The 23,645-nt window shown below is 42.1% G+C and overlaps 1 protein-coding gene across 5 annotated transcripts in view; it reads right to left on the bottom strand.

Moving 5' to 3' along the window:
- mpripa (myosin phosphatase Rho interacting protein a) overlaps window positions 1-23,645 on the bottom strand; it is a 206,182-nt gene that overhangs the window by 20,160 nt on the left and 162,377 nt on the right. For 3 of the 5 annotated variants that reach the window (XM_078240235.1, XM_078240238.1, XM_078240237.1), the window contains 6 exons: window positions 21,906-21,944; window positions 13,817-14,372; window positions 7,795-7,911; window positions 3,121-6,990; window positions 1,889-2,036; window positions 400-517 (listed from right to left, as the gene is read on the bottom strand). In XM_078240235.1, coding sequence (XP_078096361.1) covers window positions 400-517; window positions 1,889-2,036; window positions 3,121-6,990; window positions 7,795-7,911; window positions 13,817-14,372; window positions 21,906-21,944 — 4,848 coding nt within the window. The remainder of the gene's footprint in view (window positions 1-399; window positions 518-1,888; window positions 2,037-3,120; window positions 6,991-7,794; window positions 7,912-13,816; window positions 14,373-21,905; window positions 21,945-23,645) is intronic. The other 2 variants (XM_078240236.1, XM_078240239.1) reach the window with 1 other exon arrangement.

The following is a 23,645-nucleotide window of genomic DNA, read 5'->3' as shown; positions in this document are numbered from 1 at the left end:
AACCCCAACAGGTCTGATGTACAGAAGATAGTCTGAAAACTTGGACACCATGGTACTAAAGCAGTAAATACAGTTTCCTATCTAAGCAATGGGTACGATATAAAAGTACAGCTGTAGAAGATTGGCGTGGGTGACTCAGTAGGGGCTCCAGAATATTTTTGTTTACTGGTGACACTGGGCTTCAAGTTGGACACAGGAACATGATACCAGGGCCTTCTGATGTTGATAAACCAGAATACTCAGATCAGAACTGAGAAGCCAAAACGGAGATCTTGTAAGAGTTACTGTAACAAAGTTTTAACCACTATAGCAAATTGTGAATGTTATACAAGTAGAGCCCATTGTATTAGGAATACATCGCTACTCAGTTGAGAGTGCATGCACGAGTGAGATGCTTACTTGTGCTGTCTGCCCAGAGCCTCTGTGTCAGCATTCATACCACTGACTTGAGACCGGTGGGTTTTTTCTAACTCTCGCTCCAGCTCCTCCCTGTGGGCATTCTTCATTGCTTCAATAGCTACAAAGAAACAGCAAAACATAATAATGTAAACAAAATACTGTGGATGCTGGAATCTAAAACAAAAACAGACAATGCTGGAAAAACTCAGGTCTGGCAGGATCTGCAAGGAGAGAAAACAGTTAATGTTTCGAGTCGGTTTGACTGTTCATTAGAACTAGGCATGACATAATGTTTGGCTCAAGTGCAACAACAGCAGTAGCAGCCTTAATGTAGTTCAATGTCCTAGGGTGCTTCACAGGAGCATTATCAAATAAAATTTGACACTGAACCAGTTAAGGCAATGTTCTGGCAGATGACCAAAAGCTTGGTCAAGAAAATATCAAGAGTGCATTAAAGGAGGGGCGAGATGAGCAGAGACAGTGAGGAAATTCCAGAGCTAGGGCTGATCAATGATGGCGTGATTAAAATCAGGGATGCACAGGAGACCAGAAATGGAGAAACATAGACATCTCGGGGGACTGAAAGGCTGGAAGAGAATGTACTGCTATCGAGAAGCGAGTTCATGAATTGATTTGAAAACAAGGATGCGTGTTTTAAAATTGAGGCATTGCGGGAGTGAATTAAGACAGCAAGCAGAGTGGTAGTGGATGCATGGGACTAGAGTTAGGATATAGAATGCTGAGTTTTAGACTAACTCATTGTTTATGTAGGGTGGAAGATGGGAGGCTGAACCAGGAGTGTGTTGGAATAATTAAGTCTAGATATCACAAAAGGTACGGATGTTTCAGTAGCAGATGAGGCAGGGATGGGGTCAGGTGGCATTACAGAGGTGGAAGCAACAGGTCTTAGTGATGACACAGAAATGTGTTCGGAGTCAAACACAACTCCCAACAAACTGTCAACAGTTTAGTTCGGTCTCAGTTTCCATGAGAAATGGAGGAATGGGTGGCTGAGAAGGGAGTTCATGATAAGGACTGAACAATGGCTCATAGTATATTACATATTACAAAAAAATAAGAATTTGGGATCGGATATCATAGGGATGGCAGGGTGTTTAGCACTGCAGCCTCACAGCGTCAGGGATCTGGGTTCATTTCCGGCCTTGGGTGACTGTGTGGAGTTTGCATGTTCTCCCAGTGTCTGCGTGGGTTTCCTCCAGGTGCTCCAGTTTCCTCCCAGTCCAAAGATATGTGGGTTAGGTTGATTGGCCCCTTAGTATCCCAAGATGTGTAGGGTCGGGGGATTAGCGGGTTAAAGACATGGAGTTACAGGGATCAGGTCTGGGTGGGATGCTCTGCTGGAGAGTCGGTGTGGACTTGATGGGACGAATGCCACCTTCTGCACTGTAGGGATTCTATTGTATGTTATTGATTCAAAAGCAAAATCTAGAATCTGATATGATTATTTTTTTTCCCCAATTGTGTTTACCAGCTATGGTTGCAGCAGTTTCCTCAGCCAGTAGGCGATCCTTCTCTTGCTGTAGTTTCTCCAGTTCACGCTGGTGCTGTTTCTGTAGCTCCTCAATCACTTTCTGATGTGATTCTTCCATTGCTATAAAACCACGCTCACAGGTTTCCTGTCAGAATGGAAACAAGTTTGTTCACAGTGCATCACATCTTTTTACTGAGATGACTTCAAGTTTTGATTAACAAAACCCAGCAGTAACACGTGTTTGTCTATATCTCAATTTAGCATCTACAGAGGCTACCCTGATGGCTCAGTGTTACATGCACCATTTTTGATGTGTGACATTGAACCATAAAGACCATGGAGATCCCATGTTCAGGTCCCAGGTCATGCTAAGTTAGGTGAGTTGAGTATTGGTGTGGTAGACTTGGCACCAATGCTCTGAACTGGGAGGAGAAAATCATCCAAGGCTGTTGTTTAACCATCTAGCATTCCCTGGTGAAAATTGCCTATGCCAAATGCGCTAGCAATTGGAGTTAGTTGTGATGTGCCCAAAAGATAATTAGTCAATCAATGTGCACTTTGTTCATGCATGAAGATTGGGTAACTTGAGGCAAGGGACAATAACCCAGTGAGCCTGAATGCTCAGGAGTGGAGGATAAAACGTTTTTTAAAAATGTACAAAATCTTATCAACTGGTTTGTGATGCCAAGGTGCTCGCAAGATATTTAAACATCAGATAGTGATTGAAAGATGACATAGAATCAGAAAAAATATTAAGGTGAAAGTGATGGGTAGGAAAGAGACAGACTAAAGCCTAGGTGGCTTAGTGCTTAAAAACAGTAAAACTCAGAGGAGAAAGTCTATTTAATTACATTGTGAATATTTAGGGACTACTCAAATATGTCCGATTGCCCTGGGTAAGACAATGCACTTTTTTGGTCGTTGCATCAGTAACTAAATTATGAGCAGGTCATCAATTGCATCCTGCTTCTATACAGGTTACAATGAAACACCCCAAGGACTCATTCATTATAGGGTAGCATGTTAAGTGCAGTTTAACAATAGGTAATTAAGTGAAATATTTATGCTAATGAGATCCTATGTGTAAGAATCTGCTCATCTCTTTAGATTGTTCAATCTGAACAACCTGTCAGAATGTAGCTACCAGAAATGCAACTGTTTTATTGGATATACAAATTTTAGAACTTAATGTGTTATTTTAATGTGTTAGTGTTAACTTATGCAGAAACCTTCAGATTGTCAAAGTCTCTCTGGTATTTTTCCCTTAGGTCTGCAGTGGTTCCCTCTAGGTGCTTCTGCCCCAGTTCATCACGCATCATGTCCATTTGGGTCTCTAGTTCTTGGATTCGTTCATGCAGCACTGTCGTGGAGTCCAGTTCCACCTGCCCCTCAACTTGCAGTGAATTTCTACTGACCACCATGGTATTGCACTGACCACCTGCTTGTTCATAGGAGTCACTGTTCTGTGTCAAGAAATTTTGGTGAAATATAATTTTTGAACTTTCTCCTTGATGTTCCAGAGATTTTCTTAACTGTCTAACCTTTTGCTCATATTTGTTGTACAAATTGTGCTTTTCCTCTTCATGCATTATCAAACGTTCTTCTGTGTTATCTTGTAAGCTTTCTTCTAATTTCTTAATTTGTTCTCCATGTTCTTGTTCCTGACTGTTATCACCCCTTCTTTGCTTCAGCATCTCTTCCCTATTAATCAGTTTTTTGCTTAGTGCCAGCTGGTACCCTGTTTCAATCTGGTGGAGGTGATGCTTGTGCTTTTCTTGCATCTCTTGTAATTCTTTTTGTTTCAATTCTAGTTCTGAGTCCTGCAACAAGGCCTGCATCCTGAGGGTCTCATTTTCCTTTTCAAGCCCTGAAAGTGCATCTGTATAATCATGCAATTCCTTCTGAAGTATTTGTTCATATTTTGCCCGTACAGAAGCAAGGTTTTTTGCATGCTCTTTGCATAAGGAGTCCATACTATCACACGAATCTTTATATACTTTGAGCTTCATCTCATGCCCTGTTCTCATTCTACAGACCATGTAAGTAATCTGAGCTTGAATCATGGCTTCTTGCACCAACACAGATACATAATTATTCATGTTTCGCATGTAGATGTAAGAAGATAACACTTGTGAGACCTCTGACAGCTTCTGACAAATGTCACTGGCTTCCTCAAACGTTGGAGCCTGCAAATCTTCAGATAATTGCTGAAGAACTATTGCTCGTTTCTTTAACTGTTCAGCTAATTCTTCTCTGACTGTTCTGGAAAAATCCCATTCCATTTTATTCTCAGAAAGGTATTTTTTCAGCTGCTTATCAACAACATTTAAAGCCAGATTCCGGGTCTCTTCCCTTTTGATTTGTTCTGCATATAAAATAAGCTCTGGCTGGTTCATATTTAGCACGTTTCCTGCCGGGTCGGTTAGGTTTTCAAGTTCCCCCAAAAGTTGCTGCATGGCGTTGTTGATCTCAACAGTCTTGGTAGCTATTAGAACTTCTCTCAACATATTCTCTTTATGCTCGATTTGCTGCTGAGCATCCTGAATGCCTTCTTTAAGTTTTCCAACTTTTGCACTGAAGGACGCTTGTATCTTTTGCACTGTGAATGCCAGCTCTGCCTTAAGAGATGCCCTATCAGCTGCTCTGCTGGCAAACCCATTAATAAAACTATCAGAATCTTCTCCCTTTTTCTTTTCAGCAGTTCCTTCTGGTTGAATGTTCTTCCTCAAGTTCTCTACTTCTATCCAGAATTCTCCTTCCGAAATAATTTTCTTCAGTAAAATATCTGCAAAGTCTGCAGGGCTGTTTGGTTCTCTGATCGTGTCTAAAGCAGGCAAAGCCGATGACAAAACCTCAGCTTCTTTACTGAGGCTTTCTAAGCTCCGTACAACATCACTATCTTTACTTTGCAAAGCTTGTGCCATTTTTTCAAGAATTAGGGCTTCAAAAGCTAGTTTATCAGCAAAGAGTTTCAGTTTGTCTTCATCCAAAATCTCAGGAAGCTGAGACAGTTCCTTCTCCCTCGCCAAAAGAAACTGTCCATGGAGTGGTACAGTCCTGTCGGCTGTGCTACATTGCATCTGGTCTTGGGTTTCTTGAAGTTCTTTGCGCTGCTGCTGGAGGAATCGTTCCACCTGCTCCAAGCAATGTGAAGCATCAGCCAGGCTACTTTTCATCTCTGACAAGCTACAAAACTGAACTTTGTTTGCCTCAGTCCTACCTCCAAGATGACCCTGGATATTTTGCTTACAGGTACCCATCAACGAACAGACTTGGTCATACTTCAGCTGCATTGACTTTAATTGGCTGCTGGTATCTTGGACTAGCTTCCACCTCCATGCTTTTTCCACTTGAAGCTGTATTGTCAATGCACCAATTTTAGACAAACTGTCCTGGAGCTCCACTTCAGTTGTCACAAACTTAGAATGTTTTTCCATAAAATTCTCTCGACTTCTGCCTTGCTGCTCTTCCAACTTCAAATTTACATCATTTTTTTTTTCACTAACATTAAATTTGTGTTCTAGTGCACGAACAGTGGAAATGCACAATTGTGCATCATCTGCTGTGGGTTCACAATGTGCTAATGCATCCGACAAGGTCCTTTTTTTGGAACAGCACCCATGAGGAGTGATGTCTGAAGTGTTTCTGACGCACAATTTTTCTGTTCTGTCATCAGGACTGTACCTTTGACAATGTATACTGGAGAACCTAATTCTTTGAGTTTTAGGGCAGCTACAGGACTCTGCCGCGAACTTGACCTTTTCTAAAACTTGTGGCTTTGTTTCCCTGGCCTGAAGGTCATTAGAGTCCAGCTGGCTTTTCAATTCTTCTATAGTTATTATAAATTCTTTATATTGTTGCTCTTGAACATTTTCAGAAACTCTGAGTTCCTCTTTAAGTTTGTCATTTTCAAGCTCAAGCTCTTCATTTCCAAGTTGCAACGTATTTAATTTTTGTTCTAGCTCAATGATATGACATTTGGCAGTGTTTAACTTAAACTGAAAGTCTTCTCTACTACTTATACTACTTGTGTTGGAACTAGAAGAGCAGAATTTCTGCAAAGCTGCCTCTCTGGCCTGCAGTTTGTTCTCTGCCTCCTCCAGGCTACTCCCCAGAGCAGTCAGCTTAACCAGGGCTTCATTAAGCTTTCTGTTCTTAGTGGCAATGAGGTTTTCATGTACCTCCCTGGCCTCCTTCAGTTCTGCATTCTTTTCTTCCAACATTTTCTGAGTTAGCTGAAATGCACCAAATAACTTTTCAGATGAGCTTTCCAGATTGTGCAATTGAGTCTGCTGACTCTGTAACTTGGCATTCTTAGCATCAACTTCTATTAATTGATTAACCAGCTCTTCACATCTAGAATTCAGCTTTTCCCTTTCATTATTAAGCTTTTTAAGACACTGTGACAGAGATTGAATGGTTATTTCCTTTTCCTCCAGTTGGTGCATTATCTGGCACTTCTTCATTGTACCTACTGGTGTCTCCAGATGTTCCATCTGTTGTTTGTTCTCATATTGCATAAGTTTTTCTTCTGTGGTCCTTATGTTTTGTCTTTGGATCTCCTTTTCCTGTTCATAAGTTTGTTTTAAAATTTCATTGTTCCTGTGGAGCCTTTCCGGTTCCCTGGCACCAAACTTAATATTGATGTCACATAATCCATCTGGCAAACCTGTTCGACAAGTCTGTTGTTTTGCCAATTCCTTGGAAGTCTGAATTTTCTCTGAAGTTTCCACAATACGTGGACTGTCCTCCCTATCCTTTAATTGGAGTGTCATGGTTTTCCCTTTCTGACTCCACTCTTTCCGTTGGTCTTGGATCCTCTGGTTTTCAGTCAGTGGTTCCTGCTTTTGTTTGGTTAATACTTGTACATGACCCAGTCCTTCAGACACTGCACAACTTAACTGTCCCTGCAGTTTCTGTATTTCCATCTCCTGTTTGTGGATAATATCATTTGCATCCTCATAGCTTTGTTTTAAAATTTGCAGTTGCTGACTGGCCAGGGTTTGATGCTCATATTGAGCTATGAGCTCATTTTGGAGATCTCGGTTTAGTTTTTGGAGTCTTTTCCAGGCTGTTGAAGGTGAGGGTATTCCTTTTGACTTTAAAAGATGATGAGAGATTAGTTAATAACACTCTTTTCTCCAGATACTGAATGTCACACCTCTGGCCAAAACTGGACCAGGAAAGGTACTGCTAGTGTCAGATTATAGGTTAGTCCACTGTGATCCTTTTCCATGTTACATGGTTTGCCTCACCTTTCTGCCTGTATCCAATAACAAGCTTCTTAATAACTGGAATAGTTGAGTGCCAGACAAGTGGGTGGGGGGAGGGGGCAAATATTCTGAATTTCTGGAGAAAATTCAGATTGTGACAAATCCACCAATCCGCAAGGAATTTCAAATGCACAGAAGACAAATAATAAGAGTCAGACAGGCAAAACTCTCAGCACCAAAGTCATGCACCAATAGAGGACATAGGGAAAAGAAGCAGAAATGTAGCTCAGTATACATCATCTTTCAGCTGTGCTGTCCTGATGGCAAAGGCCAGAGATGTGACTCTCAATGGTAACCCCAAAAGTTAGTTTTCATGCCACATATTAACATGCAAATAAAGAGGACAAAACACAAAATAAACTAGGCATCAGTAAAAATTTACAGCACTGGAGAGGTGTGCTGCATATAATATACACAATGTGGTCCTGGAGTTGTATATGTATATATTTATAACTATACAAACACAGAACTTTTCTTGGTATGCTATTCTTTAATTAAACAATTAAGTGCAGTGAATGATTATTTAAATACAGGAATCCAGTTGGTGAGCACAAAATTTAGTATTAACAAGTTCAATGTGACTGATCACAGTCCCGAGTGATGTAGCACAATGGTTATCTTTTTGCTTACCTGAAGAACATAACCATCCCGTGCATTGTGCTCCCTCTCCAGAGCCGCCCTCAGCTGCCCCTGCAACTCTCTGTTTTGTTCATGCAACCTGAAGACCTCCTGATGTGACTGTCCCAACTGTGGAGATAAAAAGCATGGCTCATTGAAACAGTTACAGCTTCCTAAAGGAGGAAACAGATGACTGGGAACAAGAATTGCTGAGGAGTTACAGAACAGAATTACAGTTCTTTATAGACGCACTAGATTCTTACAGGGGTTAAATAATTGGAAAAGGAATTATACCTCTCTATTGAGGAACTAAATAAACAAAGTTATAATGAAAAGAGGCTGACAGAGTGCTGGTTTGCTGAGGAAAGGAAACTGGCTTGAACAGAATTTCAGCACGGAGATAAAATAACACTGAACTTGTAAAACCAAGCAGCTATGTTTCTGCATTGCGACTGTTGATTGACAGCTTACTTACATAATCTCACTACAACATATAGTTGGTTACAAGCGCCCAGTAGAGTGAATGAAGTGTATTTGGCCTGAACAGGAGTTCAGCAATAAAAGGTTGCTAGCTTGAAATTATTTTCATTTATTTCTGAGTCCTTCTAAATCAATTTATCACAGTGAGACAGTGGAAACCAATGTTGTGCAGAAATGATATCACAAGATGCGATAATCATGGGGGAATTTAATCTACGTATATGAACTAGAAAAATCAGATGGGCAAATGTAGGCTAGATGAGGAAGACCTAGAATGTTTTTGAGATAGTTTCTTAAAATAGCACGTTCTGGAGCCAACCAGTGAGCAGGCCTGAGTAGGTCTGATATTGTGCAACAAGCTAGGATTAATGAATGACATTATGTGAAGGTGCCCCTCGGTAGCAGTACAATTTTCTCTAATGTTGGGGTTGTGGGTTTTAAACAAACAGAAAAGATGTGGTTTGCACATGTAGATTCAAACTAACAATAACAGATTTCTTCTGGGAGCTTTTTCTATAAAAACTAAAACAAAACAGCAACCCGCATAACATCCAAAAGACATGACCATCAAATCATGTCACCAGCTCTTAAAACAATCATACAGCGACTTAAATATATAACACCCTTTCCTTTTACTTCTGTGGTCATGACAACAAATTACAATGATGTTATACATAGGAGATTCAGCAGCTACATTGATCTGTAAATATACTTGTGAAAGATCAATCTTGCTGAATTTCTGCTCATCTGAAAACTCAGCAAACAAATCTTCAATTAAAGGAAGCGGCTATTGATCAGCACATTGGATTTATGGTTGTTTTAAAATCACCACAAATACAAACTGAACCATCTGGGTTCATGACAGGTACGATAGGGATAGCCCTGTCTCACATTGTAATCGGTTATGACACACCAGTATTAATAAGTCGTGCTAATCCTTTTTCGACCTTGGGACAAATTGCATATGGCACCGCTCTTGCTTTGAGACTTTTTGGCTGACTATTGTATTTATCCAGAAAGTACTGTAGGTCTGTTTTGGCATCAAACAACCTGTTTACAGCACTCCAGTTAAGCTTTATCTTCTAACCATGATGTCCCAAATAGAGCTGGAAAATTTCCAGACCACATGGAGAGGCAACTCCGCTGTTTTTCCATTCAACTCTACATTGACCATGAAGTAACCTTTTAACGGCACAATCTCGTCCATGTGTGTTCTTAAAATCACATCAGCTGGTTTTAAAGGAAGCTGCTTCAGCATTTGTTATATAGTCTCAGGAATTAAAGATACAACAGCACCAGTGTCAACTTCCACCCTAATAGATTGTCCATTTAACTTCGGAATCACCCAGAATCTGTGACTCACCTTGTACGGAAAGGATGTTCAGTTGGAGCTCTTCATCACATTTCTGGATACTCTTCTTCATGGTTATAGTTCTTTTCTTCCAAGTTGTAAATTATTTTTCTAGAATGCAACTTGTCCTTCTTGAAGGTACCTAGATTCTTCTTCTGAATATTCTTCCCAGTGGAAGCTGGTCTAGCCCACAAGCTTTTGCAATGTGACCCACTTTGCCATAATTCTTGCATTTACTATCCTTGTTTCAGCAATCACTCACTGAATGGCCCATTTTGGCACATCTGTAACATGCTTGTTGCTGTTTTGACTTTTTTTGGGCAGTTCCCAACTTGTGCATCTTTATGCCTGCACCAAATTGTGAAACTTCTTTAGCAGCCAGTTCCATCTGTTCCATCAACACTGTGATTTCTATTGCTGACTTTAAAATCAAAGCATATTCAGACAAGGTTGAAGCATTTGCAGCAATATTCAGCCAGAAGTGCCAAGTGGATGATCCATCTCGGCCTCCTCCAGCATCTCAGATGCCAGCCTCCACCCAATTCGATTCACTCCATGGTGATATCAAGAAACGGCTGGTGGCACTGGATACTGCAAAAGCAATGGACCCTGACAACATTCCGGCAACAGTATTGAAGATTTGTGCTCCAGAACTTGCCGTCAATGTGGAAAATTGCCATGGTATGTCCTGTACACAAAAAACAGGACAAATCCAACCCAGCCAATTACCGTCCCATCAAGTCTACTCTCCATCATCAGAAAATTGATGGAAGAGGTCATCAACAGTGCTATCAAGCAGTACCTGCTCAACAATAACCTGCTCAGTGACGCCCAGTTTGGGTTTCGCCAGGGTCACTCAGCTCCTGACCTCATTACAGACTTGGTTCAAACATGGACAAAAGAGCTGAATTCCAGGGGTAAGGTGAGAGTGACAGCCCTTGATGTCAAGGCCACATTTGACCGAGTGTGGCATCAAGGAACCCTAACAAAACTGTAATCAATGGGTATCAGGGAGCAAACTCTCTACTGATTGGAATCATATTTAGCACACAGGAAGATGGTTGTGGTGTGTGTGTGTGTGTGTGTGTGGGGGGGGGGCGGGGGCAGTCATCTCAGTTCCTGGACATCTCTGCAGGAGTCCCTCAGGATAGTGTCCTAGATCCAATCATCATCAGCTGCTTCATCAATGATCTTCCTTTTGTCATAAAGTCAGAAGTGGAGATGTTCGCTGATGAGTGCACAGTGTTGATTTTGATTTGATTTATTATTGTCACATGTATTAACATACAGTGAAAAGTATTCATGTTCAGCACTATTCACGACTCCCCAGATACTAAAGCAGTCCATGTTCAAATGCAACAAGATCTGGACAATATTCAGGCTTGTGCTGACAAGTGGCAAGTAACATTCACGCCACACAAATGCCAGGAAACGATCATCACCAATAACACACACTCTAATCACCGCCCCTTGACATTCAATGGTGCTACCATCACTGAATCCCCCTTGTCAACATCCTTGGGGTTACCATTGACCCAAAACTCAATTGGACTCGCCACATAAACACAGTGGCTAAAAGAACAGGTCAGAGGCTAGGCAAGTAACTCACCTCCTGACTCCCCAAATCCTGTCCAACGTCTACAAGGCACAAGTCAGGATTGCGATGGGATACTCCCCACTTGACTGGATGGATGCAGCTCCAACAACACTCAAGAAGCTTGACACTATCCAGGAGAAAGCAACCCGCTTGATTGGCACCACATCCATAAACATTCACTCCCTCCACCACCAATGCTCAGTAGCAGCAGTGTGTGCTCTCTACAAGATGCACTGCAGAAATTCACCAAGGATCTTTATTTAGACAGCGCCTTCCAAACCCACGACCACTTCCATTTGGAAAGACAAGGGCAGGAGATACATGGGAACAGCACCACCTGCAAGTTCCCCTCCAAGCCACTCACCATCTTGACTTGGAAATAAATCGCCGTTCCTTCGGCACATGGACTGCAACGATTCAAGGAGGCAGCTCACCACCACTTTCTCAAGGGCAACCAGCCAGCGATGCCCATGTCCCACAAATGAATACAAAAAAGTAAACAATCTTCTTTGGATTTTTGGAGACCACAAATTAAACAATTTCGAGGAGTATCTTCTAATGACTCACTAAACTCACATGTTGTGCCAGCCTTTTTAAGGTTGCCGCAAACTCTGCAATGCTATTGCCTTCCACTTGATTCCTTCGGTGGAACCTGAACTGTTCTGTAATGATCAGTGGCTTTGGATAGTAATGCTCTTCAAGGATCTTTGTCAAGTCATCATCAGTTTTAGTTCCTGGCTTTGCTGGATGAACTAAGTTCCAAAACAAATTGACGGTACTTCCAATTGTACTGAGAATAGCTGATTACAGCAATTCGTTTGCAATTTTATTTGCTTACACAAAGTACTGAAAACGCTTTGCATAGGAATTCCATGATTCATTTTCTTAATTGAAAGGACCCATAGAACCGAATTGACCTGTCATTTCTCTTGCAGGCACGAGTGACTCAAGACTGCTGAGTATTTTATTTTACTGTCTTTCCATTACTGCCCCTTTTACCCTCTTTTTTAAAAGCATACAAAGCGCATCCACCTTTTTATTTCTTACTTGGCATTCATTTACTGGCAATTCAATTTTTAATCCTATTGTTGCTTCTTCCCCAGCTTTCTAATATTTGAAGTTTGAGGACCCACAATGTTTTTTTTTCCTGTACTTAGGATATTTTCTCGATGTTCTCAACGAAACGAAATCCCGACTTGTCACCAATTTTATTTTTGTAATATCTTAACTATGTTAGGAGTTGTGGGTTTTAAACAAAAAGAAAATATGTGGTTTACACATGTAGATTCAAACTAACAATGACATATTTATTCTACATGCTTTTTCCTGTATAGAGTACAAACTAAAACTAAACAGCAGCCTGTGTAACACCCTAATGACATCACCATCAAACTATATCACCAGTTCTTAAAAGAATCATACAACCACTTAAATATAAAACAAGCAGCAAACATTATATGATTGAATTTAAGATCAATTTGAGGAAGAGAAGAGTGGATCCAAGACTAGTAATTTTAAATTTAAAAAAGGACAATTATGAGGGCATGAAAGCAGAGCTAGGTAAAGTGAACTGGCAAATTAGGTTAAGGTCCGTAGATTTGCAACGGCAGACATTGAAGGGAATATTTCAGAATGCACAGAATAGAAATATGCTAAGAGAAGGAAACATTCCAAGGGGAGAGTCCATCATCTGTAATTAACTAAAAAAAAGCTAAATATAGTGTCAAACTTAAAGAAAAAGATATAATGCACAAAACTGGATGGCAGATCAAAAGATTGGACAGAATATAAAAAAGGAAAGAATGACTAGAAGATTAATAAGGGAGGAAAAATTAGAATATGAGATAAAGTTAGTGAGAAACGTAAAAACAAATGGTAAAAGTTTCTATAGATATTTGAAAAAGAAAAGAATAAGTGAGGCTGGGAAATTAATACAAGGAAATAAGGAGATGGCAGAGGAATTGAACAGGTATTTTGCATTGGCCTTCACTCTAGAGGATACAAGTAACATCCCAGAAATCCCAAGGTGGCACAGTTGTTAGCACTGCTGCCTCACAGCGCCAGGGACCCAGGTTTGATTCCAGTCTCAGGTCACTGTCTGTGTGGAGTTTGCACTTTCTCCCTGTGTCTGCATGGGTTTCCTCCAGATGCTGCGGTTTCCTCCCACAGTCCAAAGACGTGCGGGTTAGGTTGATTGGCCATGCTAAATTGACCCTAGTGTCAGGGGGATTATCAGGGTAAACATGTGGGGTTACGGAATAGGACCTGGGTGGGATTGTGGTCGGTACAGACTCGATGGGCTGAATGGCCTCCTTCTGTACTGTAGGGATTCTATGAATCTTTCGTACCTTACAGGATCTAAAAGCAATTAACATACATGTTAGATTGAGTAACATGTTAGAAGTGAAAAGGACTTGGATCATTTAGAGAAACTTGAGAGTTAGGGTGAGAAGATAAAAGGATGGCCTTTTTTCAAAACTTTCTTACATTCTAAGTCATTAATAAAGATGGAATATTGTTCTAATTTTACATATCTAAATACTTTCTGTTTCCACAAATAATTGAAAAATCAGCTACAAAGTCTTACATGATTGGTCAGTCCTTACCTTCTTGTCCAGCATTAATGGCAGGTCCTGAGCAGGGGGCAGTCCTTCACTGGAGGTCGGCGTAGTGAGGATTGGAACTTGTTTCTCCTCCCGCAATGGTGTACATTCCACCTGCTGCCATCTATGCTCAATTTCAACATCAACATTTTTAGCTCCCGGGGATGTGGTGGCCCCATCCACCTCCATCCTGTTCACATCATTGTAACCCAAGGAAAAAGAAGCATCTGTTGTCTCAAATCGTTTACGTCTCTCCTCTCGCCGTCGTGCGCGGTCCCTTTCCAATTCCTGAGAGTCTGTTTCAGAATTAGTCATGGTCCTAAGGTATAAGGAAGTGGGTCTGTGAACATAGCCGACACTGGATCGTTGTTGCGTGGGACGAAATTCCGCCCAATCAAACGTTCTTGAGCGCCCTTCTTTTCTACGCTCACGGGCCCTGCTTTTCTTCTGCTCAGCTTCTAAACCAGCTCCATCCATCGAGGTTACTGCTATTTTTGCTCCATTGACGGATGCACCTTCAAACATAGTTCTTATTTTCAGCTTCTCCTCCGGGATGTTCCTGTTAGAAAGCAAAGAGAAAGAAAATTGCAGCCATTGGTCAATTAAACACATCAACGGCTCACATCCCCAGTGATTTAGCAACTCTATTTTGGAATGCCTTTTGCTTCTTTGAATCTTACTTTTGACTATTTTCCTGTATCGGATTACTTGGCTGTGGGGAGGAGGGGCATGAAAGATACGTCGAGTTGCGACACGCTCTCATCAAACTGTGGGACGAGCTTAATGATGATCTTTTCCTGCCCATCAATTTTATTAGTTTACATATTCACAAATTGAATAGATTTTATAGAGTAGAAGTGAACAAAATGTTTTCTCTAGGACAAAAATTCAAACTCGAGGTCATAAATATGATAGCCACTCAAACAAAATAGGGAAATCAGAAGTGACTTTATCCAACGGATTGCTAGGATGTAGAACTTGCTATAACATGGAGTGATTATGGCAGATAGCATTTTTAAAAATTGTGTGTCACTGCCCAGGCCAGCATTTACAGCCCAACCTGAACTGTCCTCGAGAAGGTGGTGATAAGCTGCCTTCCTGAACTGCTGCAGTTCATATGGTGCAGGTACATTCACAGTACAGTTAGGGAGTTCCAAGATTTCGACCCAGTGATAGTGAAGGAATGGTGATTTGGTTCAAAGTCAGGATGGTGTGTGGCTTGGAGCGGAACTTGAAGGTGATGGTGTTACCATGTATCTGCTGGCCTTGTGATTCCAGGTGATTGAGAGTTTGGAAGATGCTATTGAAGGAGTCTTGATGAGTTGAGGCAGTGCATCTTATGGATGGTACACACTGCTGCCAAAACACATCAGTGGTGAAGGAAGTGAATGTTGAAGGTGGTATATAGAGTGCCAATGAAGTGGGCTGCTTTGTCCTGGATAGTGTCAAGCTTCTTGAGTGTTATTGGAGTTGCACACATTCAGGCGAAAGGTTGAGTATCCTATAACACTCCTGACTTGTGCCTTGTAAATGGGGAAACAGCAGGTGGGTTACTCACTGCAAAGCTTTCAGCCTCTGACCTGCTCCTGTAGCCACAGTATTTATATGGCTGGTACAGTTCAATTTCTGGTCAATGATAATCCTGAGATTGTTGAAGTGGGATTCAGCAACGATAATACCATCATGGGAAAAGGTTAGATTATTATATTTTGGTGGAGATGGTAATTGTCTGGTAATTTTGTTACAAATGTTACTTACCATTCATCAGCCCAAGCCTGAATGTTGTGCGGGTCTTGCTACATAGAGACGGTGGCTATTCTAGCATCTGAGGAGTTGTGAATGGTAAAAAACATTTTGCAATCATCAGTGAACTTCCCACTTCTGACCTTATGAAGAGGGAAGGTCATTGATGAAGCAGCTGAAGATGGCTGGGTCTAAGACACTACCCCGCTGAACTCCTACGGCGGTGACTGACCTGATGCCATGAGATTTCATGGGGTCTGAAGTTGATGTTGAGGACTCCAGGGCAACTCTCTTCTTCCCACTGTGCCACCAGCTCTGCTGGGTCTGTCCTGCCGATGGGACAGGACATACCCAAATCCTGGGTATGTCTTGGGTACTTGGAACTTGTCTCTAAGGTATGATTCTGTGAGTATAACTATGTCAAATCAATACTTGACTAATTTGTAGGACAACTCTCCTGATTTTGGCACACACCCCAAGACGTTAATAAGGTGGACTTTGCAGGGTCGACAGAGCTGGGCTTGTTGTTGTCATTTCTTGTGCCTAGGTCGATGCCTGGTGGTCCGTTTGGTTTAATTCCTTTTTAACTTTGTAGTAGTTTGGTCCAATTGCCCGTTTTTAAGAAGAAGCTGAATGAGTGTATGAGGAAGAAAAGATCAGAAATCAATGCTGACAGAGTTAGATAATTCCTTCCATCATAAGATCAGAAGTAGGGATATTCACTGATGATTCAAAGAACAAAGAACAGTACAGCACAGGAAACAGGCCCTTCGGCCCTCCAAGCCTGTGCCGCTCCTTGGTCCAACTAGACCAATCGTTTGTATCCCTCCATTCCCAGCCTGCTCATGTGACTATCCAGGTAAGTCTTAAACGATGTCAGCGTGCCTGCCTCCACCACCCTTCTTGGCAGCGCATTCCAGGCCCCCACCACCCTCTGTGTAAAAAACGTCCCTCTGATATCTGAGTTATACTTCGCCCCTCTCAGCTTGAGCCCGTGACCCCTCGTGATCGTCACCTCCGACCTGGGAAAAAGCTTCCCACTGTTCACCCTATCTATACCCTTCATAATCTTGTACACCTCTATTAGATCTCCCCTCATTCTCCGTCTTTCCAAGGAGAACAACCCCAGTCTACCCAATCTCTCCTCATAGCTAAGACCCTCCATATCAGGCAACATCCTGGTAAACCTTCTCTGCACTCTCTCTAACGCCTCCACGTCCTTCTGGTAGTGCGGCGACCAGAACTGGACGCAGTACTCCAAATGTGGCCTAACCAGCGTTCTATACAGCTGCATCATCAGACTCCAGCTTTTACACTCTATACCCCGTCCTATAAAGGCAAGCATACCATATGCCTTCTTCACCACCTTCTCCACCTGTGTTGCCACCTTCAAGGATTTGTGGACTTGCACACCTAGGTCCCTCTGTGTTTCTATACTCCTGATGACTCTGCCATTTATTGTATAACTCCTCCCTACATTATTTCTTCCAAAATGCATCACTTCGCATTTATCCGGATTAAACTTCATCTGCCACCTCTCTGCCCAATTTTCCAGCCTATTTATATCCTGCTGTATTGCCCGACAATGCTCTTCGCTATCCGCAAGTCCAGCCATCTTTGTGTCATCCGCAAACTTGCTGATTACACCAGTTACACCTTCTTCCAAATCATTTATATATATCACAAATAGCAGAGGTCCCAGTACAGAGCCCTGCGGAACACCACTGGTCACAGACCTCCAGCCGGAAAAAGACCCTTCGACCACTACCCTCTGTCTCCTATGGCCAAGCCAGTTCTCCACCCATCTAGCCACTTCTCCTTGTATCCCATGAGCCTTAACCTTCTTAAGGTTCAGCCATAAGGTTCAGCACCACTCACAAGTCCTCAAATACTAAAGCAATTTGTGCCTACATGAAAGGGAGGGGTGACAGGCTATTCAACGATGGGTGCTAACATTGCAGGCCTACTGCACAGGCAGAAACATTTGAGTGCGAGTCCATGAATAGTAATCAGGAGTAGGAATGTTAGCTGGTTTTCTCTTTGAGGTCAACTGGTAGTTTTATTACATGATGTGGAGATGCCGGCGTTGGACTGGGGTAAACACAGTAAGAAGTTTAACAACACCAGGTTAAAGTCCAACAGGTTTATTTGGTAGCAAAAGCCACACAAGCTTTCGAAGCTCTAAGCCCCTTCTTCAGGTGAGTGGGAATTCTGTTCACAAACAGAGTTTATAAAGACACAGACTCAATTTACATGAATAATGGTTGGAATGCGAATGCTTACAACTAATCAAGTCTTTAAGAAACAAAACAATGGGAGTGGAGAGAGCATCAAGACAGGCTAAAAAGATGTGTATTGTCTCCAGACAAGACAGCCAGTGAAACTCTGCAGGTCCACGCAACTGTGGGCGTTACAAATAGTGTGACATGAACCCAATATCCCGGTTGAGGCCGTCCGCGTGTGTGCGGAACTTGGCTATCAGTTTCTGCTCAGCGACTCTGCGCTGTCGTGTGTCGCGAAGGCCGCCTTGGAGAACGCTTACCCGAATATCAGAGGCCGAATGCCCGTGACCGCTGAAGTGCTCCCCAACAGGAAGAGAACAGTCTTGCCTGGTGATTGTCGAGCGGTGTTCATTCATCCGTTGTCGCAGCGTCTGCATAGTTTCCCCAATGTACCATGCCTCGGGACATCCTTTCTTGCAGTGTATCAGGTAGACAACGTTGGCCGAGTTGCAAGAGTATGTACCGTGTACCTGATGGATGGTGTTCTCACGTGAGATGATGGCATCTGTGTCGATGATCCGGCACGTCTTGCAGAGGTTGCTGTGGCAGGGTTGTGTGGTGTCTTGGTCACTGTTCTCCTGAAGGCTGGGTAGTTTGCTGCGGACAATGGTCTGTTTGAGGTTGTGCGGTTGTTTGAAGGCAAGAAGTGGGGGTGTGGGGATGGCCTTGGCGAGATGTTCGTCTTCATCAATGACATGTTGAAGGCTCCGGAGGAGGTGCCGTAGCTTCTCCGCTCCGGGGAAGTACTGGACAACGAAGGGTACTCTGTCCACTGTGTCCCGTGTTTGTCTTCTGAGGAGGTCGGTGCGGTTTTTCGCTGTGGCGCGTTGGAACTGTTGATCAATGAGTCTAGCGCCATATCCTGTTCTTATGAGGGCACCTTTCAGCGTCTGGAGGTGTCTGTTGCGATCCTCCTCATCCGAGCAGATCCTGTGTATACGGAGGGCTTGTCCGTAGGGGATGGCTTCTTTAACGTGTTTAGGGTGGAAGCTGGAGAAGTGGAGCATCGTGAGGTTATCCGTGGGCTTGCGGTACAGTGAGGTGCTGAGGTGACCGTCCTTAATGGAGATGCGCGTGTCCAAGAATGCAACCGATTCCGGAGAGTAGTCTATGGTGAGCCTGATGGTGGGATGGAACTTGTTGATGTCATCATAGAGTTGTTTCAGTGATTGTTCACCATGAGTCCAAAGGAAGAAAATGTCATCGATGTATCTAGTGTATAGCATCGGTTGAAGGTCCCGTGCGGTGAAGAAGTCTTGTTCGAACCTGTGCATGAAGATGTTGGCATATTGAGGTGCAAATTTGGTCCCCATGGCTGTTCCGTGTGTCTGGATGAAGAACTGGTTGTTGAAGGTGAAGATATTGTGGTCAGTTTCTGCGCAGAGTCGCTGAGCAGAAACTGATAGCCAAGTTCCGCACACACGCGGACGGCCTCAACCGGGATATTGGGTTCATGTCACACTATTTGTAACGCCCACAGTTGCGTGGACCTGCAGAGTTTCACTGGCTGTCTTGTCTGGAGACAATACACATCTTTTTAGCCTGTCTTGATGCTCTCTCCACTCCCATTGTTTTGTTTCTTAAAGACTTGATTAGTTGTAAGCATTCGCATTCCAACCATTATTCATGTAAATTGAGTCTGTGTCTTTATAAACTCTGTTTGTGAACAGAATTCCCACTCACCTGAAGAAGGGGCTTAGAGCTTCGAAAGCTTGTGTGGCTTTTGCTACCAAATAAACCTGTTGAGTTTTATTACATACAGTATTTTATCCTACATTATGGCTCAATTTACTATAAAAGCTGCAGACTCCTTAATTTGAAGGAGCAAATTATAAATGAGGCAGTGTACAGCTGGTGCTGTACTACAGATGCTGAAAACAGGTATCAAGTTTCCTGTAAAAGTTTCGTACCATTCTCCAAGGACAAGGTGATTTTTGTTAAGCTGCTTCCAAGTTGAATGGTCATATTGGTACAAACTTCATTGGACCAGTACAACAATAAGTTGCATTTATATATCATATTTAATGTTGAAAGACGTCTTAAAGTGCTTTGTAGAAGCATAAGCAACAAATATGGACATTAAGCCACAGAAGGAGAAATTAAGAGAGGTCACCAAAAGCACAGTTAAAGAGGTGTGTTTAAGGAGGATATTAAAGGAGGAGAGAGAACTTGAGAGGCAGAGGGGTTAAGGGAGGAAATTGCAGGGCATGAAGTGAAGGGGAGAGGGATGAATGAGAGACAGACTTCAGGGGAATAATATATTTGGGGGAATGGATAGGGAAGGAAGAGTGGAATTTTTGGTTCTGGAGGACATTCTGGAAAAAGGGGAAGTTATGTCATGGAGTGATTCAAACACAGATGAAAATTTAAGGCATTAGGGATTCAGAAACTTGCATAGATCAGCAAGTTCAGAGTGATGGATGACTGGGGATTAATGCAGGATAGTTGAAGGAGCCAAGCGAGTTGATAGAAAGGTTGTGTCAGGTGTGATTAGTATACATGGGGAAGCTGACATTTCCACAGAAAGCATGAAGATGACGAAGAGGAGTTGGTTCAAAGATAGATCATTGATGGAAATTCTGTATTTGCAATAATAATGAAACAATTGCAATCAACTGAAGGACGTCCCTCTGAGCAGAAGCATTGAAGGAGGATAATGTGGATGACAGTGTCAAAGGCTGAAGAGAGAAAGTAACAACTGCAACAACTTATATATGCACCACGATCACAGTCACAGAGAATGCCCTTTGTGATTTTGGTTCAGGCCATTTTGGTGCTGTGGGAGTTGTGGAGAGCTGATTTGAGAGATTCATACAGGGAGCTGTTGGAAAGATAAGTGCGGATTTGGGATGTAACAACATGGAACAAAAGGGACAGTGGCAATGTGGATGAATAATAGGAAGCAGAGAGTAATGGTCAATGGATATTTTTCAGGAGGAAGGTTTGTAGTGGTGTTCTCCAGGGGCCGGCAGGGGTACCCTTGCTTTTCCTGACATACGTTAATGATCTAGATCTTGGTGCGTAGGGGACAATTACAATGTTTGTGGAACAGCATTTAACAAAGATGAAGTATTGAAAACAGAGGACAGTGAGGAACTTCAAAAGGACATAATCAAGTTGGTGGAGTAGGCAGAAAGGTGACAGATAAAGTTCAATGCAGTTAAATGTGAGCTGATACATTTTGGTAGGAAGAACAAGGGAGAGACAATACAAAATGAGGAGTAAATTTTTTAAAGGGGTATAGGAGCAGAGGGACCTGGGTGTATATATGCATAGATCATTGAAGGTGGCAGGGCAGATAGAGAGGACAGTTTTAAAACACATGGTATTCTGGACTTATTAATAGGGGCATTGAGTACAAGAGTAAGAAGGTTATGCTGAATTTAAACAAGACACTAATTAGACCTCAGCTGGAATATTGTGTACAGTTCTGGGAGCCACACTATAGGAAGGATATGAACTCATTGGATAGAGTGCAGAAGAGGTTTGCAAGATTGGTTCCAAAGATGAGAAACTTCAGATATGAGGGTAGATTGGAGAGGTTGTGATTGTTCTCCTCGGAGAAAATAAGGTGAAGGGGAGATTTGAGATAGATGTTCAAAATCATGAGGGAACTGGAATAGAGTAGGCAGGGAGAAAGAGTTCCCATTTGTAATAGGATCAAAAACAAAAGGCCTCAGATTTAAAGTGTTTTGCAAAAGAAGCAAATGTAAGGTGAGAAACATCTTTTTCACACATCGAGTGTTCAGGTCTGGAATGCACTGCCTGGAAGTGTGATGGAGGCAGGTTCAATTGAGGTATTCAAGAGGGCATTAGATGAATAGAAACAATGTGCAGTAGTATAGGGAAAAGGTAGGGAAATAGCACTAAGTCAAGATGCTTGTTTGCAGAGTCAGCACAGACACAATGGGCCAAATGGTCACCTGCACTGTAAAAATTCTGAGATTCTGTGAACACATTCTTTGGAGAGGAAAGGGAAGATAAAATGTTTCCAATAAACATCAAAACTACATGACACGTGCTGCTAATCACAAACAACAAAATGACAGAGATAGACTAATTCCAACCTTTGCTTCAGCACAGACATTTTCAGAGGAAAGCTCTTCCTGTGTTGCATTAAAAGAAAATCAAAGATTCATAAAGCACTGCAGAATCAGAAGCACAAATCGATTCAATGTTAGAAAATGAAATACAGATGAGAAAAGAGTTCGTTGTGTATGTCAAACCTATCTTAATATGTGTAAAAGTTCTATGCTACATTAGTCAGCACATTCCTTGAATACCAAGCTCCCAATGTTGCCAGATGACCTGGGAAGGGAAATAAGTATTCATAAGGTCAATGAAGTTGTTGTTGACTTCCAAAATTATTCATCACCCTTGAAGGTTCTAGTCTTAACTCATGAATGGTTGTGTAGTTTATGCCATGACTATTCCACTAGTGATCTTGTTGCTTGTCTTTGGACCTCAGTTGGTTAGCATTGTTGCCTCACAGTGCCAGGGACGGGTTCAATTATAGCCTCAGGTGACTGTCTGTGGAGTTTGCACATTCTCCCCACATCTGCATGGGTTTCCTCCGGGTGCTCTGGTTTCGTCCCACACCCCAAAGGTGTGCAAGTTAAGCAAATTGGCCATGATGAATTGACCCTGAATGCCAGGAGGATAAGCAGGGTAAATATATGGGGCTATGGGGATAGGGCCTGGGTGGGATTGTAGTCGGTGCAGATTCAATGAGCCAAATGGCCTCCTTCTGCACTGTTGGGATTCTATGAATCTCAGGAACTCTGCTCAGATACTTTGAGCCATTTGCTATTGCTGTAAACATTTCCAAAACCTTTGACAAAGACTGACACCACAACTTCTGAACAAGCTCCCATTAAAGATATATTTGTGGCTATCCAGTTTGCTCTCAGATCTTTTGGTGCTGTTGCTAATGGCTCCGACAGGTTTTCCTTTAACTCAGTGGTTTCTCTGAACTCTGTGCGCTTCTCCTGGCTTCATATCAATGACTTAATTTGTTTATCATGCAGCACTATTTTTTTTTCTGATTGTTCCCTTTTACTTCAACAACTTTATCAAAGCACTTGTCCTTTCTGCTGTATGCTGCATTTTGATATCTTTCATTTCACAATTTATCAAATGGCTGTCCCTTGAGCCACTTGCTTGTCTTGCTTTACAAAAGGAAATTGAGCACTGCACCCTTCTTTGCAACATATTTTATGACTGAGTTTGCCTTTGCCGTTTACATTTAACTTTTCTGGTGTCCTGTACTCTGGATTTTGATAAATCCCTTTCCAAATAAAGCCAGTGAGAAGCTTTTCATAGTTACAAGAAGAAAAAACACAGTCCCATTAGGACATTTCCAATTACAATAATTACAATAAGGTGACCCAATCTGCAAATAGTTTATTTTGTGGGTGGGTGTACGATGTGGTAGAAGAGCTAAATTAATTGATAATCATCAACAATAGCAACAACATGAATTTATTTACCATCTTTAACATTCCAAAGTATCCTGAGACACTGCATAGGAATGTTAGAAAACAAAACATGACATTGAGTCACATAAGGAGATACTGGGGTAATTGACTAAAAGCTTGGTCAAAGAGGTAGGTTTTAAAACATGACTTAAAGAAGGAAAGTGTGGTAAGAAAGGCATGGGGTTTAAGGAGGGAGATGGAATTCCAGAGCTTAAGATCTAGATAGATGGAGGCACCAATAGTGGATGATTTAAAATCTAGAATAATGAAGAGGTGAGAATTAGAGGAGCACAGATAAGTTGGAGGAGTGTTTGGGGCTGGAGAAGATTA

The sequence above is a fragment of the Mustelus asterias genome, chromosome 23 (genome assembly GCF_964213995.1).
Source record: "Mustelus asterias chromosome 23, sMusAst1.hap1.1, whole genome shotgun sequence".
Lineage (NCBI taxonomy): Eukaryota > Metazoa > Chordata > Chondrichthyes > Carcharhiniformes > Triakidae > Mustelus > Mustelus asterias.
This window is presented reverse-complemented; position numbering and strand designations above follow the sequence as displayed.